The 14,204-nt window shown below is 46.1% G+C and overlaps 1 protein-coding gene and 1 long non-coding RNA gene across 3 annotated transcripts in view; one reads left to right on the forward strand and one right to left on the reverse strand.

Moving 5' to 3' along the window:
• The first annotated feature begins 323 nt into the window (after positions 1–323).
• On the forward strand, positions 324–9,375 carry LOC131381801 (uncharacterized). The gene is made up of 3 exons (XR_009210741.1): positions 324–613; positions 4,432–4,840; positions 8,778–9,375. It is a non-coding gene; the product is annotated as an uncharacterized LOC131381801 (long non-coding RNA).
• The window catches only part of NVL (nuclear VCP like), a 100,469-nt gene continuing 94,765 nt past the window's right edge, over positions 8,501–14,204 (reverse strand). For both annotated transcript variants that reach the window (XM_032136638.2, XM_058430544.1), the window contains 2 exons: positions 13,135–13,205; positions 8,501–9,016 (listed from right to left, as the gene is read on the reverse strand). In XM_032136638.2, the coding sequence (XP_031992529.1) occupies positions 8,972–9,016; positions 13,135–13,205 (116 nt within the window). In that variant the 3' untranslated portion in view covers positions 8,501–8,971. The remainder of the gene's footprint in view (positions 9,017–13,134; positions 13,206–14,204) is intronic.

Consider the following 14,204-nt stretch of genomic DNA (forward strand, 5'->3'; position numbering starts at 1 on the left):
TATTTTATTTTTTTGAGACGGAGGCCGGAGTGCAATGGTGCAATCTCAGCTCACTGCAACCTCTGCCTCTCAGGTTCGAGTGATTCTTGTGCCTCAGCCTCCCAAGTAGCTGGGATTCAGGCGTGCACCGACATGCCCAGCTAATTTTTTGTATTTTTAGTAGAGATGGGGTTTCGCCATGTTGGCTAGGCTGGATTAATTTGCATTTTGGAAAGGCAACTCTGGTTTCAGTGTACAAGAGATTTGAACAGGAGATTAACCAGGAAGCTATAGTAATAGTTATGAAAGGTGATGACAGCCTGAAATTAGGTCAGTGTCTATGAGAACAAAGGGGATGGATTTCAGAAACGTTTCTAAATCATAAATGACTGAACCAGAAGAACTGAAGCTGATGTCAGATTTCTCGCTTGGGTGATGAGGAACAAGGCAGGAAGAGCAGCAATGAGGACAGAGGTGGAAGGGCAGCTCAGGAATTTCCCTGGAGTTTTCCCATCTTGAGACTTCAGTCTTGGAGGACAGAATGGCTGTGACATAATGTGGACTTCTTACTTCCACCTCTAGGAAAGCGTTCTTTGGAACACCTTTGCTGAGTCTCTCTCTCCTCTGCTCACGGGTAAGGCTTACTTGGTAGTGGGACCAGATTGCACAGTGTCAACATGCTTTCTAAGGAAAATCCCAGAAGGCGGCATTCGTCCAGATAACCTTGCTGGCTGCATACATATTTGAAGCTTATATGCACAAATGGAGTTCTTCCAGAAAGAGAGAATGGCATTTGTGGAGGGTGAATCAATTAATTCAGCTGCTGCTTTTTCCAACCTCAGTTTCTCACCATAAAGAGACAGAACAGCATGAGCAAAGTATCTGGTGTTTTAGGGTAAAAAGAGGGAGGAAAGGGTGGCTAACTTATCCACCAGGCATACTAAACTATATGTGGTTCTTTACTTTTAAGCAACCCACATATTCAACATTGATATCCCTGTTGTTTTTTATTTTCATAATATGTATTTATAGTACTTCTTCAGAATCAGATGAAGAATCATGATATACAGTTGTTTTTTTTTTTTTTTTCTCTAAGACGGAGCCTCACTCTGTCACCCAGGCTGGAGTGAAGTGGCGCAATCTCGGCTCACTGCAACTTCTGCCTCCCGGGTTCACGCCATTCTTCTGCCTCAGTCCCCCGAGTAGTTGGGACTACAGGCCCCTGCCACCACGCCTGGCTAATGTTTGTATTTTTAGTGGAGACGGGGTTTCACCATGTTAGCCAGGATGGTCTCGATCTCCTGACCTCGTGATCCGCCCGCCTCAGCCTCCCAAAGTGCTGGGATTACAGGCCTGAGCCACCGTGCCCGGCTGTATGTACAAATTTTTACCTTAAGTTTGTTAACTTTTTTTTTTTTTTTTTGAGACAGAGTCTTGCTCTGTTGCCCAGGGTGGAGTGCAGTGGCATGATCTCGGCTCACGGCAACCTCTGCCTCCCGGGTTCAAGCCATTCTCCTGCCTCAGCCTCCCTAGTAGCTGGGGTTACAGGCACACGTCACCACTCCTGGCTGATTTTTGTATTTTTAGTAGAGACAGGGTCTTGCCATGTTGCCCAGGCTGGTCTCCAACTCCTGAGCTCAAGTGATCCTCCTTCCTCGGCCTCCCAAACTGCTGGGATTACAGGCATGTGCCACCGAGCCTGGCTAAGTTTGTTAATTTTTTTTTTTTTTTTTTGGGGGGGACGGAGTCTCGCTCTGTCACCCAGGCTGGAGTGCAGTGGCACGATCTGGGCTCACTGCAAGCTCCACCTCCTGGGTTCACACCATTCTCCTGCCTCAGCCTCTCGGAGTAGCTGGGACTACATGCGCCCGCCACCACGCCCGGCTAATTTTTTTGTATTTTTAGTAGAGACGGGGTTTCACCGTGGTCTCAATCTCCTGACCTCGTGATCCGCCCGCCTCGGCCTCCCAAAGTGCTGGGATTACAAGCGTGAGCCACCGCGCCCGGCCAGTTTGTTAATTTTTTAACACAAGTAAACATACTTGCAGAAAAGAGCCCATATAAGCATATAGCATGACGGATCTTCACAAAGGAAACTCGACCATGTAAGCATCACCCGGATCAAGGAGGGCATGGTTGGCACACCAGGGGCAGACCTAATTCATGCTCCCTTCCAGCCACCACCCCTCCCTAAATATCAGCCTACTAATGAAATCAATTGGCTTTGTCTTCGAACTTTATATATATTAATCAGTAGAATCACACAAGAACTGGCTTCTTTCAATCAACATCTATGAGCGTCACCCATGTTGTTGTAGCCAGTTTGTCATTGCTGGGTCGTACTGCATTCTAGTGTGCGAAAACACCACATTTATCTGTTCTACTGATGATGAACATTTGGTTTGTTTCTAGTTTTGATCTATTATGAATTATGCTGCTATTTTGGTGAACATATGTATGCATATTCATTTATATGTGTGTAGGAGTGGAACGTTGAGCTATTCACATGTCTCTCTTTTTTTTTTTGAGACGGAGTCTCACTCTGTTGCCCAGGCTGGAGTGCAGTGGCACCATCTCAGCTCACTGCAACCTCTGCCTCCCAGGTTCAAGCGATTCTCCTGCCTCAGCCTCCTGAGTAGCTGGGATTACAGATGCGCAACACCACACCCGGCTAATTTTTGTATTTTTAGTAGAGACGAGTTTCACCATGTTGGTCAGGCTGGTCTCAAACTCCTGACCTTGTAATCCGCCCACATCAGCTTCCCAAAGTGCTGGGATTTCAGGTGTGAGCCACCGCACCTGGCCAGCCACCGTGCCCGGCCGACATGTCTCTTTATCATTTTTATTTTTTGGGTATTGCTTTGTCACCCAGGCTGGAGTGCAGTGGTACAAACATGGCTCACTGCAGCCTCAACCTTCTGTGCTCAAGTGATCCTCCCACCTCAGCCTCCCAAGAAGCTGGGACTACAGGCGGTCACAACCACACCCAGCTAATTTTTGCATTTTTTGTAGAAACAGGGTTTTTCACCATGTTGCTCCGGCTAGTCTAGAATTCCTGAGCTCACGTGATCCACCTGCCTTGGCTCCCAAAGTGTTGGGATTACAGGCGTGAGCCACTGCACCCAGCTCTTTATCATTTTTCATATGACAAAGTCAAACTTCTTTTTATTTTTGAGACGGAATTTTGCTCTTGTTGCCCAGGCTGGAGTACAATGGCACGATCTCAGCTCACAGCAACCTCTGCCTCCTGGGTTCAAGCAATCCTCCTGCCTCAGCCTCCTGAGTAGCTGGGATTACAGGTGCACACCACCATGCCTGGCTAATTTTTCTATTTGTTGTAGGGATGGGGATTCACCATGTTGACCAGGCTAGTCTCAAACACCTGACCTCAGGTGATCTGCCTGAGGCCTCCCAAAGTGTCCCAAAGACACAGGCATGAGCCACTGTGTCTGGCTCATATGACAAAGTCAAACTTCTATTACCTGGTGAGCAAACATTAAAAATTCTCACCTGGAGGAGCTGTGCCCCAGCAGTCTAATTTGGACAAACATGTTGTTGAAGAACAGTTCATTCACTTCACTTTATTCAATGCTTCCTGTGTACCAGAATCCGGGCTGGGTGCTACAGAGACACCGACTGACAGAATCCTTGCCCTTGGCCAGGCACAGGGGCTCACGCCTGTAATCCTAGCACTTTGGGAGGCTGAGGTGGGCAGATCACTTAAGTCCAGGAGTTCAAGATCTGCCCGGTCAACACGGTGAAACCTCGTCTCTACTAAAAATACAAAAATTAGCCGTGTGTGGTGGCAAGCGGCTGCAATCCTAGCTACTTGGGAGGCTGAGGCAGGAGAATCCCTTGAACCTGGGAGGCAGAGGTTGCAGTGAGCCGAGATCGTGCTATTGCACTCCAGTCTGGGCGACAGAGCGAGACTCCATCTCAAAAAAAAAAAAAAAGAAAAGAAAAGAAAAAGAAATGCTGATAATAGTGATAAGCGTAAGTCTCATAATCCAACGCAAAAGCAATAAGGCTAGAGTCTGAATCATGAGCAATACCATCTCACCCAAATCTATTTGGCTTCTCAGCTTTGGAAGGTGAGTAGTGCAATCTCAAATAGTGAGGGATTTATCCAAAGAATGTATCCAAATCTATTCAGTTCCTGAGTTCAAACAGTGACATCTAGAATAGTGACAGATAAAAAGTATAGGTTACTATACTTTTACCTAAATTATATCTACTTATACTTTTTAGGGTAATAAGGCATTTTACAACATTTTTAGCTTTTGGAAATAAGATCTTCCCGTAAATACTACTTGGACATGTTTTCAGCAATAACCTACATACGAACGTGAGAGGCCACCTGCTTCTTCCCACTGACACCAGCCCCTCCCTTATCCAGGCCCTTGTTCTCTGCTCAGGTCATTTACCTCCTTCCTTCATCTTCTCGGCCTTCAGGATTCCGCTGACACGTCGCATTCTTGGGAGAACCTTCCAATTCCAATTATGGACTAGCTGCTCTTGCCCTGTGCTCTTTGCTTGGTGACTATTCTTATCCCTCTTCAGCCCTTCTCACACTGTTTTGCGACTGTCTCTTTACCTGTATTAAGTTGGATATTAATTTGGCTCCTTTCACACGCACCAAAATATAAATGGCTTAAGCAACATAAAGATCACACACACAAGTGAGGCAAATTGACCATCTGAGGGGTGAGGAAACTCTGGGGCAAGGGTTGCCCACGATCCTGGTTTCTTATTACTTTGTCATTCCCTAGGATGTTGTCTCCATTTACAAGGCCAAAACAGGTTCATCATCAGCTCATCACTCTCTAGTCCCGGGAAGGGCAGCATGGAGTTAAAATGACAGGTAGCACCTTCTTTTTAAAACAAGTTATGACTTTTCAAGGACACAGCCAGAGTCTTCGCTTCTGGGGGAAGGTGTGTTGAGTTCAGTGTAGGCTGCCGTGAGTTAATGATGGGTTAATGCAACCCAAGTCACTTCCTTATAAGGATGTAACCAGAAGCTGTTCCCATCGCTTCTGTTTATATTATACTAGCCAGATGTTTGTTAGTCACTTTCCTGGCAGCAAGAGCCCTTCTTACTAAAAGGTAGAAGGAAAGAATGGACATTATGGGGCGATAAGCTCTCTGCCACACACACCACACTGGGCGTTAAGTTCTGAGTTTGTTCACCATTATGTCAGTAATGCTCAGTACAAAGTGTTTAATGAAATGGCTAAATCTTTGACAGTGTCAGAACAGAGGATATAATTCCGGGAGTTTCTGAACAGAGGACTGGATCTTTTTCCCAAGAGAAAGAAAAGTTAGACCGCTGTAGACCAGAATTCACACTGTTCCGCGAGTCCCCTTGAACAGGCTCTGAACCTTGTTCTTTTTGATGAAATGGGGATAACGCTATTTGATCCCCAGTATGAGTTGGGAGCGTTGATAACATTTGGCAGTGTGTAGTACACAGATCATGCTGAAAAATACGATCTTCCCTTCCATTTGCAGAAGTGCTGGCAACATCCACTGTCAAACTAGCTGTCACAGTATCTGCCTGCTGTTCAACCTGTACCATACCTGACTGGCAAAGCCAACGAACACGCAGCCAGTCTGCTCTCTTATGCGTTCTACATTTTATGCCGAGGTCAAGCTAAACTACCAGCAAGTTGGATACTTAGACCTAACATTTAATAGTCAAGAAGATTTTTGCTTTTTCTCAAAAGCCACATCTATGATATACCTGACTGTGTTTCTCAGGATTGGGTGGATGTCAGAGTTGAATCTGCTCCTCAAATTTAAGACCTCCTGGTGCATATTCCAATTTTCCCTTCATTCTTTTTTTTTTTTTTGTGAGACGGAGTCTCACTCTGTCACCAGGCTGGAGTGCAGTGGCACAATCTCGGCTCACTGCAACCTCCGCCTCCTGAGTTCAAGCAATTCTCTTGCCTCAGCCTCCCAAGTAGCTAGGACTATAGGTGCATGCCACCACACCCAGCTAATTTTTGTATTTTTAGTAGAGACGGGGTTTCACCATGTTGATCAGGATGGTCTTGAACTCTTGACCTCGTGATCCACCCGAGGCGGCCTCCCGAAGTGTTGGGATTACAGGCGTGAGCCACTGCACCCGGCTTCCCTTCATTCTTAATCACCTACCTTTAGTATGTGATCCTGATTTGCCTTTTTTTTTCTTTTTTGGTGCTCCCTCTTCTGGTGTCCTAAGGTACCCTCTTCTTCATGCCCTTTCATTGGGCATGGTCATACTCTGCTGAGATGTCTGAATCCTTCTGCGAACTCCTCAAAAAAAGGACTGTGTCGGCTGGGCACAGTGGCTCGCACCTGTAATCTCAGCACTTTGGGAGGCCGAGGCGGATGGATAACAAGGTTAGGAGATCGAGACCATCCTAGCTAACACAGTGAAACCCCGTCTCTACTAAAAATACAAAAAAAATAGCCGGGCATGATGGCAGGCACCTGTAGTCCCAGCTACTCAGGAGGCTGAGGCAGGAGAATGGCAGGAACCCGGGAGGCTGAGGTTGCAGTGGGCCGAGATCACGCCACTGCACTCCAGCCTTGGCAACAGAGCGAGACTCCATCTCAAAAAAACAAACAAAATAAAACAAAACAAAAAGACTGTTTTATTGACCTTTGTAACCCTGATTTGCTTTTAGTAACATTTTTTCACCACATTCTTTTTGTAAATTTTTTTTTCTTTTTTTGAGACAGAGTCTCACTCTGTTGCCCAGGCTGGAGTGCAGTGGTGCAATCTTGGCTTACTGCAACCTCCACCTCCGGGTTCACGTGATTCTCCCGCCTCAGCTTCCTGAGTAGCTGGGATTACAGGTGCCTGCCACCACGCCCGGCTAATTTTCATATTTTTAGTAGAGATGGGGTTTCACCATGTTGGCCAGGTTGGTCAAGAACTCCTGACCTCAGGCGATCCGCCTGCCTTGGCCTAATGCTGGGATTACAGGCATAAGCCACTGCGCCTGGCCTTGTAACATTTTTTTCTTTTTTTGTAGCGATGGGGGGCGTCTCACTATGTTGCCCAGGCTGGTCTTGAACTCCTGAACTCAAGTGATCCTCCCACTTAGGCCTCCTAAAAATGCTAGGATTACAGGCATGTGCCACTGTGACTGGCCCACATTCTTAAAAGGAGCCCCAAAATTTTTGTAGAATGAGGTGAAGTAAAAATTTAAGAAGAAAGAAAAGTAGGTGACCAGACCCATCTAAATGTAACTTCAGGATATATTGTGAGCAACACTGTAAATGATGAGTTGAGATTAAACACAACAAAAATCAAGCCTTTCACAAAGTATTGCCTAGGGACTCATCAAACATATACAGTGGCCAAAGGAGAGTCAAATCTGGGACAGTTTAAATATCATAATGATAATAATGGATAATATATTAAAAAATAGTAATACTTGACTTTAATGAGGAATAGACTTTATAGAGTTTCAAAGTAACTTCCCGCTGGGCGTGGTGGCTCACGCCTGTAATCCCAGCACTTTGGGAGGCTGAGGCGGGTGGATCACAAGGTCAGGAGTTCAAGACCAGCCTGGCCAAGGTGGTGAAACCTCGTCTCTACTAAAAATACAAATTAATAAGCCGGGCTTGGTGGTGGGCACCTATAATCCCAGCCACTCAGGAGGCTGAGGCAGAGAATTGCTTGAACCTGGGAGGAGGAGGTTGTAGTGAGCTGAGATCATGCCACTGCACTCCAGCCTGGGAGACAGAGCAAGACTCATCTCAAAAAAAAAAAAAAAAAAAAAAAAAACCAACAAAGTAACTTCCCATAAAATACAAATACACTACAAAGTGAAAAAAAAGAGTAAAGAGTAACTTTGTAGTGTGAGAAGCCTGGAAGAACTACCTTAAGTGATCACAGTGAACATCATGAGTAACAGGACAAACTGAAATTGTATGCCACATGACAAGTGCACAGTGTCACTTTGTCATCTGCCAAAGATGCATAACTTGAGTCTAATCACAAGGAAAACATCAGACACATCCCCATCGAAGGCATTTTACAAAGTAACTGGCCTAAAACCTTCACAAGTGTCAAGTCAAACCTGAAGAACGGTTCCACATTTAAAAGAGATTAAATAATGTAGCCACTAACTGCAGTGGCCTCCTTTTAAAGCAGCGGTCCCCAATCTTTTTGGCTCAGGCACTGGTTTTGTGGAAGATAATTTTTCCAGACAGGGTCAGGGGAGGTGGTTTCAGGAAGAAACTGTTCCACCTCAGATCATCAGGCATAAGATTCTTATAAGGAGCGTACAACCTAGGTCCCTCAAGTGCACAGTTCACAATAGGGTTCACGCTTCTATGAAAGTCTAATGCTGCCACTGATCTAACAGGAGGTGGAGCTAAGGCAGTAATGCTCGCTCACCCACCACTAACTTCCCACTGTGCGTCCTGGTTCCTAACAGGAGACAGATAGGTACCTGTCTCCAACCAGGGGGGTTAGGGACCTGTTTTAAAGGACATTATCAGGACAACTAGAGGAACTTGAATGGAGGAGGATTAGATGGCAGTCATGTATCAATGTATTAATTTCCTGACTTTGATGGTGGGTTATGTAGGAGAATATCTTCAAGTGTAGGAAATACACATGACAGTATTTGGGAGTGATAGGGCATCAGGTTGGCACTTATTCCTAGATGGTTGTGGAAGGCGTGGGAGGAGTTCTCTGTAACTTTTCTGTATAGTCAAAATAGTTCAAAGTAAAAGTTTTATTTGAAAAATGTAAGAGTAATTTTATTTCAGTAGTTTAAAAATTTTCCTTTTTCTTAAAGAGGAAGAAGGCATTTTCATACAAGGCTGGCCAGATGGGAAGAATCTTCAGCTTCAGCTTGGCCTCATTCATTTGAAAATAAAATGTTTACATGAGGCCGCACCTGTGTCCAGCTGAAAGTGGGTCCTTCAGAGCATGTGGGGGATTCTCTGCCAGCTTGATGGGCTAGCTCCTCTAAGCCGGCTGCTGGAGACGTCACCGGCTGAGGGACTCCTGCAAACGTTCATACATGATTTGATCCTGAAAGAGGGAGAACACAGAATACAAGAGCCCATCACTGCTTGTTTTGGGCTGAATGGTGCCCCCCAAAATTCACATACTGCAGTCCTCACCCGCAGGACCTCAGAATGTGATTGCAACTGGAGAGAGGAGACTGGATTAAAATGAGGTCATACAGGTGGACTCTTATCCAATATGACTGCTGTCCTTACAAAAAGAGGGGATTAGGGCACAGGAGGGAAGAGCATGTGCACAGAGGGAAGAGCACGTGCAGGCGCTGGGAGAAGACAGCCATCGTGAGGACAAAGGCTCCAGAAGAACCAACCCTGCCCAACACTCTCCAGAACTGTGAGAAAATAAATTTTCCACTTTTTAAGCCACCCAGTCTGAGGTACTTTGTCATAGTAGCTCTTTGCTGACTAACTTCCTGTTAAAGAGAGGTGATATTTTACTTTCCTGCATCTAAATCCTAATCTAAATCCTATACATGCTCCTTTCCACAGGGGACTCCATGACTTTCACAAGTGTTGACTCAAGTTTTCCTAAAAAATCAGGTCAAGAGTCTTATGTCTATCTAATTAGTGAAGAAAGCACAATTCTAAACTACACTATATCCAGATGGAAAGGAGGCAAAAGCAGAAGCTTCTTTTTTTTTTTTTTGAGACGAGTCTCACTCTGTTGCCCAGGCTGGAGTGCAGTGGTGCAATCTCGGCTCACTGCAATCTCTGCCTCCCAGGTTCGAGGGATTCCCCTGCCTCGGCCTCCGGAGTAGCTGGGACTACAGGTGCGCACCACTACGCCCGGCAAATTTTTTGTATTTTAGTAGAGATGGGGTTTCACCATGTTGGCCAGGATTGTCTCAAACTCCTGACCTCGTGATCCACCTGCCTCGGCCTCCCAAAGTGCTGGGATTACAGGCGTGAGCTACCGTGCCAGGCCGGGAAAGTAGAAGCTTCTTACACTATATTAACGTTCGTAAGAAATTGCCAGAATGGGACAGGCGTGGTGGTTCACACCTGTAATCCCAGCACTTTGGGAGGCTGAGATGGGCAGATCACGAGGTCAGGAGATTGAGACCATCCTGGCTAACATGGTGAAACCCCATCTATACTAAAAATACAAAAAAAATTAGCTGGGCGTGGTGGCAGGCGCCTGTAGTCCCAGCTACTCGGGAGGCTGAGGCAGGAGAATGGTGTGAACCTGGGAGGCGGAGCTTGCAGTGAGCCGAGATCACACCACTGCACCCCAGCCTGGGTGACAGAGTGAGACTCCATCTCAAAAAAAAAAAAAAAAAAATTGCCAGAATGTTTTCCAGTGTGGTTGTATCTACATTTTCAGCAACAATGTATATGAGTTCCAGGCCAGGCGTGGTGGCTCAGGCCTGTAACCCAGCACTTTGGGAGGCTGAGGCGGGCGAATCACCTGAGGTTGGGAGTTGGAGACCAACCTGACCAACATAGAGAAACCCTGTCTCTACTAAAAATACAAAAAATTAGCTGGGCGTGGTGGCGCATGCCTGTAATCCCAGCTACTCGGGAGGCTGAGGCAGGAGAATAGCTTGAACCCAGGAGGTGGAGGTTGTGGTGAGCTGCGATTGTGCCATTGCATTCCAGCCTGGGCAACAAGAGCAAAACTCTGTCTCAAACAAAAAAGAGTTCCAGCTGTTTCACATCCTTGCCACCATTTAGTGTTGCCAATCTTTTAAATTTTAGTCATTGTGGTAAGTGTGCAGTAGAATCTCACTGTGGTCAAATTAAAAAAAAAATTTTTTTTTTGAGACGGATCTCAATCTGTCGCCCAGGCTGGAGTGCAGTGGTGCAATCTTGGCTCACTGCAACCTCTGCCTACCAGGTTCAAGTAATTCTTCTGCCTCAGCCTCCTGAGTAGCTGGGACTACAGGTGCACACCACCACGCCCAGCTAATTTTTGTATTTTTAGTAGAGATGGGATTTCACTATATTGGCCAGGCTGGTCTTGAACTCCTGACTTCATGATCTGCCCGCCTCAGCCTCCCAAAGTGCTGGGATTACAGGCGTGAGCCACCATGTCTGGCAAATTAACATTTTCAATGTTGGGTGGCAATTCCACTCCTGTGTATTTATCCCAAAGAAATACTTGAAGTGTGTTTTTTCTTCTGTGTTTATTTGTTTTTTTTTTTGAGACGGAGTCTTGCGCTGTCGCCCGGGCTGGAGTGCAGTGGCGCAATCTCGGCTCACTGCAAGCTCCGCCTCCTGGGCTCACGCCATTCTCCTGCCTCAGCCTCTCCGAGTAGCTGGGACTACAGGCGCCCGACACCTCGCCCGGCTAATTTTTTGTATTTTTAGTAGAGACGGGGTTTCACCGTGGTCTCGATCTCCCAACCTCGTGATCCACCCGCCTCGGCCTCCCAAAGTGCTGGGATTACAAGCGTGAGCCACCGCACCCGGCCTATTTGTTTGTTTTTGAGACAAGGTTTTGTTCTGTAACCGAGGCTGGAGTACAATGGTGTGATCATGGCTCAATGGAGCCTCAACCTCCTGGGCTCAAGTAATCCTTCTGCCTCGGTCTCCTCAGTAGCTGGGACTACAGGTGCATGACACCATGCCTGGCTAAGTTTTAATTTTTTTGTAGAGACAGGGTCTCACCATGTTGCCCAGGCTGATCTTTAACTCCTGGGCTCAAGCCATTCTCCCACCTCCACCTCCTGAGTAGCTGAGATAATACGCATAAGCCACTGTACCCAGCTCCACAATGATTTTTTAACCCTTCTCCCACCTATGGTGAAGATGTTTTTATTTCCCTAAAATGTATGGGTAAGTCCCTATGGCTTAGTTTGGGTACAGTCTAGCTCTAAGAAATACAAAGCTATTTGTCAAAAAGGGTAGAGTAGGTCAAATAGTACTTGAATTAGATGATTAAAAATTCCGAGATTGGCCGGGCGCGGTGGCTCACGCCTGTAATCCCAGCACTTTGGGAGGCCGAGGCGGGCGGATCACGAGGTCGGGAGATCGAGACCATCCTGGCTAACACGGTGAAACCCCTTCTCTACTAAAAATACAAAAAATTAGCCGGGCGTGGTGGCGGGCGCCTGTAGTCCCAGCTACTTGGAGAGGCTGAGGCAGGAGAATGGCGTGAACCTGGGAGGTGGAGCTTGCAGTGAGCCGAGATCGCGCCACTGCACTCCAGCCTGGGCAACAGAGCGAGACTCCGTCTCAAAAAAAAAAAAAAAAAAAATTCCGAGATTGTGGGCCGGGTGCAGTGACTCACGCCTGTAATCCCAGCACTTTGGGAGGCCAAGGCGGGTGGATCACGAGGTCAAGAGTTTGAGACCAGCCTCGCCAATATGGTGAAACCCCGTCTCTACTAAAAATACAAAAAATTAGCCAGGCGTGGTGGTGCGTGCCTGTAGTCCCAGCTACTCAGGTGGCTGAGGCAGAAGAATCGCTTGAACCTGGGAAGTGGAGGTTGCAGTGAGCCGAGATCATGTCACCACACTCCAGACTGGGTGACAGAGCGAGACTCTGTCTCAAAAAAAGAAAAAAAAAAATCTGAGATTGTGGAGGCAGGAGAGGTCATTCTCTTTCTGAATAAAGTTGTTAGAGAATCTAGTTAGGAAAACTGTGTTCCAGTCCCTAAGAAACATATAAAATTAAAATCTCTCAAGAACATTCTCACAAAGGCAATTATTTTGCTTGTTTTCAGATCAAAATGAACCATGTAATTTCTTTTCATGAAGTAGAAGTAGTATACAAAACAATCTGTAAAAGAGTTTAATTCAGCCGGGTGCGGTGGCTCACACCTGTAATCCCAGCACTTTGGGAGGCTGAGGCAGGCAGATCACGAGGTCAGGAGATTGAGACCATCCTGGCTAACATGGTGGAACCCCGTCTCTACTAAAAATGCAAAAAATTAGCTGGGCGTGGTGGCAGGCACCTGTAGTCCCAGCTACTTGGGAGGCTGAGGTATGAGAATGGCGTGAACCCGGGAGACGGAGCTTGCAGTGAGCGAAGATCACGCCACTGCACTCCAGCATGGACGACAGAGCAAGACTCCGTCTCAAAAAAAAAAAAAAAAAAAAAAAAGCGTTTAATTCATGAGGTCATATCTACTGGTCTAAAATTCTAGTTTCCTTTCTCTATACATTTAACAGCATTGCTTACCTTTTTTGATATAGATGATCTTACTTTCTTAAAAGCTTCTTCAAAATGCTTATGACTAATCTTGAGTTCACCTATGGAGCAAATGCAGGAATATACACATCTCAGTATCGTATGGTAACTGACTTAGAACTTAACTTCCTTTGAAAGACTTCGAAAGTTTCAAGGGGTCCACTAAAGAGATCAGTGATGAGATGGGCTCTATTCTTTTAAAGAACAGTATTCTAGCCAGATATATTCTGCTCATCAGATTTTAATCCAAAACCACCCAAAGAGACCTGCCACTCATAAGTTGGTAACTTTTTGTAGGCCTCTTTGCATTGTTTAACTTAATGGTGATGCTTATGAAGAAGAACCAGAATTATTCAGATAATTCAAATAAATTTAACTGGGAATAGAAAGTAGGATTCCATAGTACTAATATTTAAGAGTATGCAACACACAATGAGATCTTATGGAGCCATAATATCATAGAATATTTTATATATGATATATCTCAGCACTGGTTTAGAAGGGAGCTTTAGGTCAGGCGCAGTGGTTCAGGCTTGTTATCCCAGCATTTTGGGAGGCCGAGGCGGGTGGATCACAAGATCAGGAGTTCGAGACCAGCCTGACCAATATGGTGAAACCCCGTCTCTACTAAAAATACAAAAAAAGTTAACTGGGTGTGGTGGCACACGCCTGTAATCCCAGCTACTCGGGAGGCTGAGGCAGGAGAATTGCTTGAACCAGGAGGTGGAGGTTACACTGAGCCAAGATCGTGGCACTGCACTCCAGCCTGGGCGACAGAGCAAGACTCAGTCTTGAAAATAAATAAATAAATAAATAAAAATAGAGACAGGGAGGCCGGGCGCAGTGGCTCACACCTGTAATCCCAGCACTTTGGGAGGCCAAGGCGGGCGGATCACGAAGTCAGGAGATCGAGACCATCCTGGCTAACATGGTGAAACCCTGTCTCTACTAAAAATACAAAAAAAAAAAAAAAAAATTAGCCAGGTGTGGTGGTGGGCACCTGTAGTCCCAGCTACTCGGGAGGCTGAGGCAGGAGAATGGTGTGAACCTGAGAGGCAGAG

The sequence above is a fragment of the Hylobates moloch genome, unplaced genomic scaffold (genome assembly GCF_009828535.3).
Source record: "Hylobates moloch isolate HMO894 unplaced genomic scaffold, HMol_V3 SCAFFOLD_18, whole genome shotgun sequence".
In the NCBI taxonomy this organism is placed as follows: Eukaryota; Metazoa; Chordata; class Mammalia; order Primates; family Hylobatidae; genus Hylobates; species Hylobates moloch.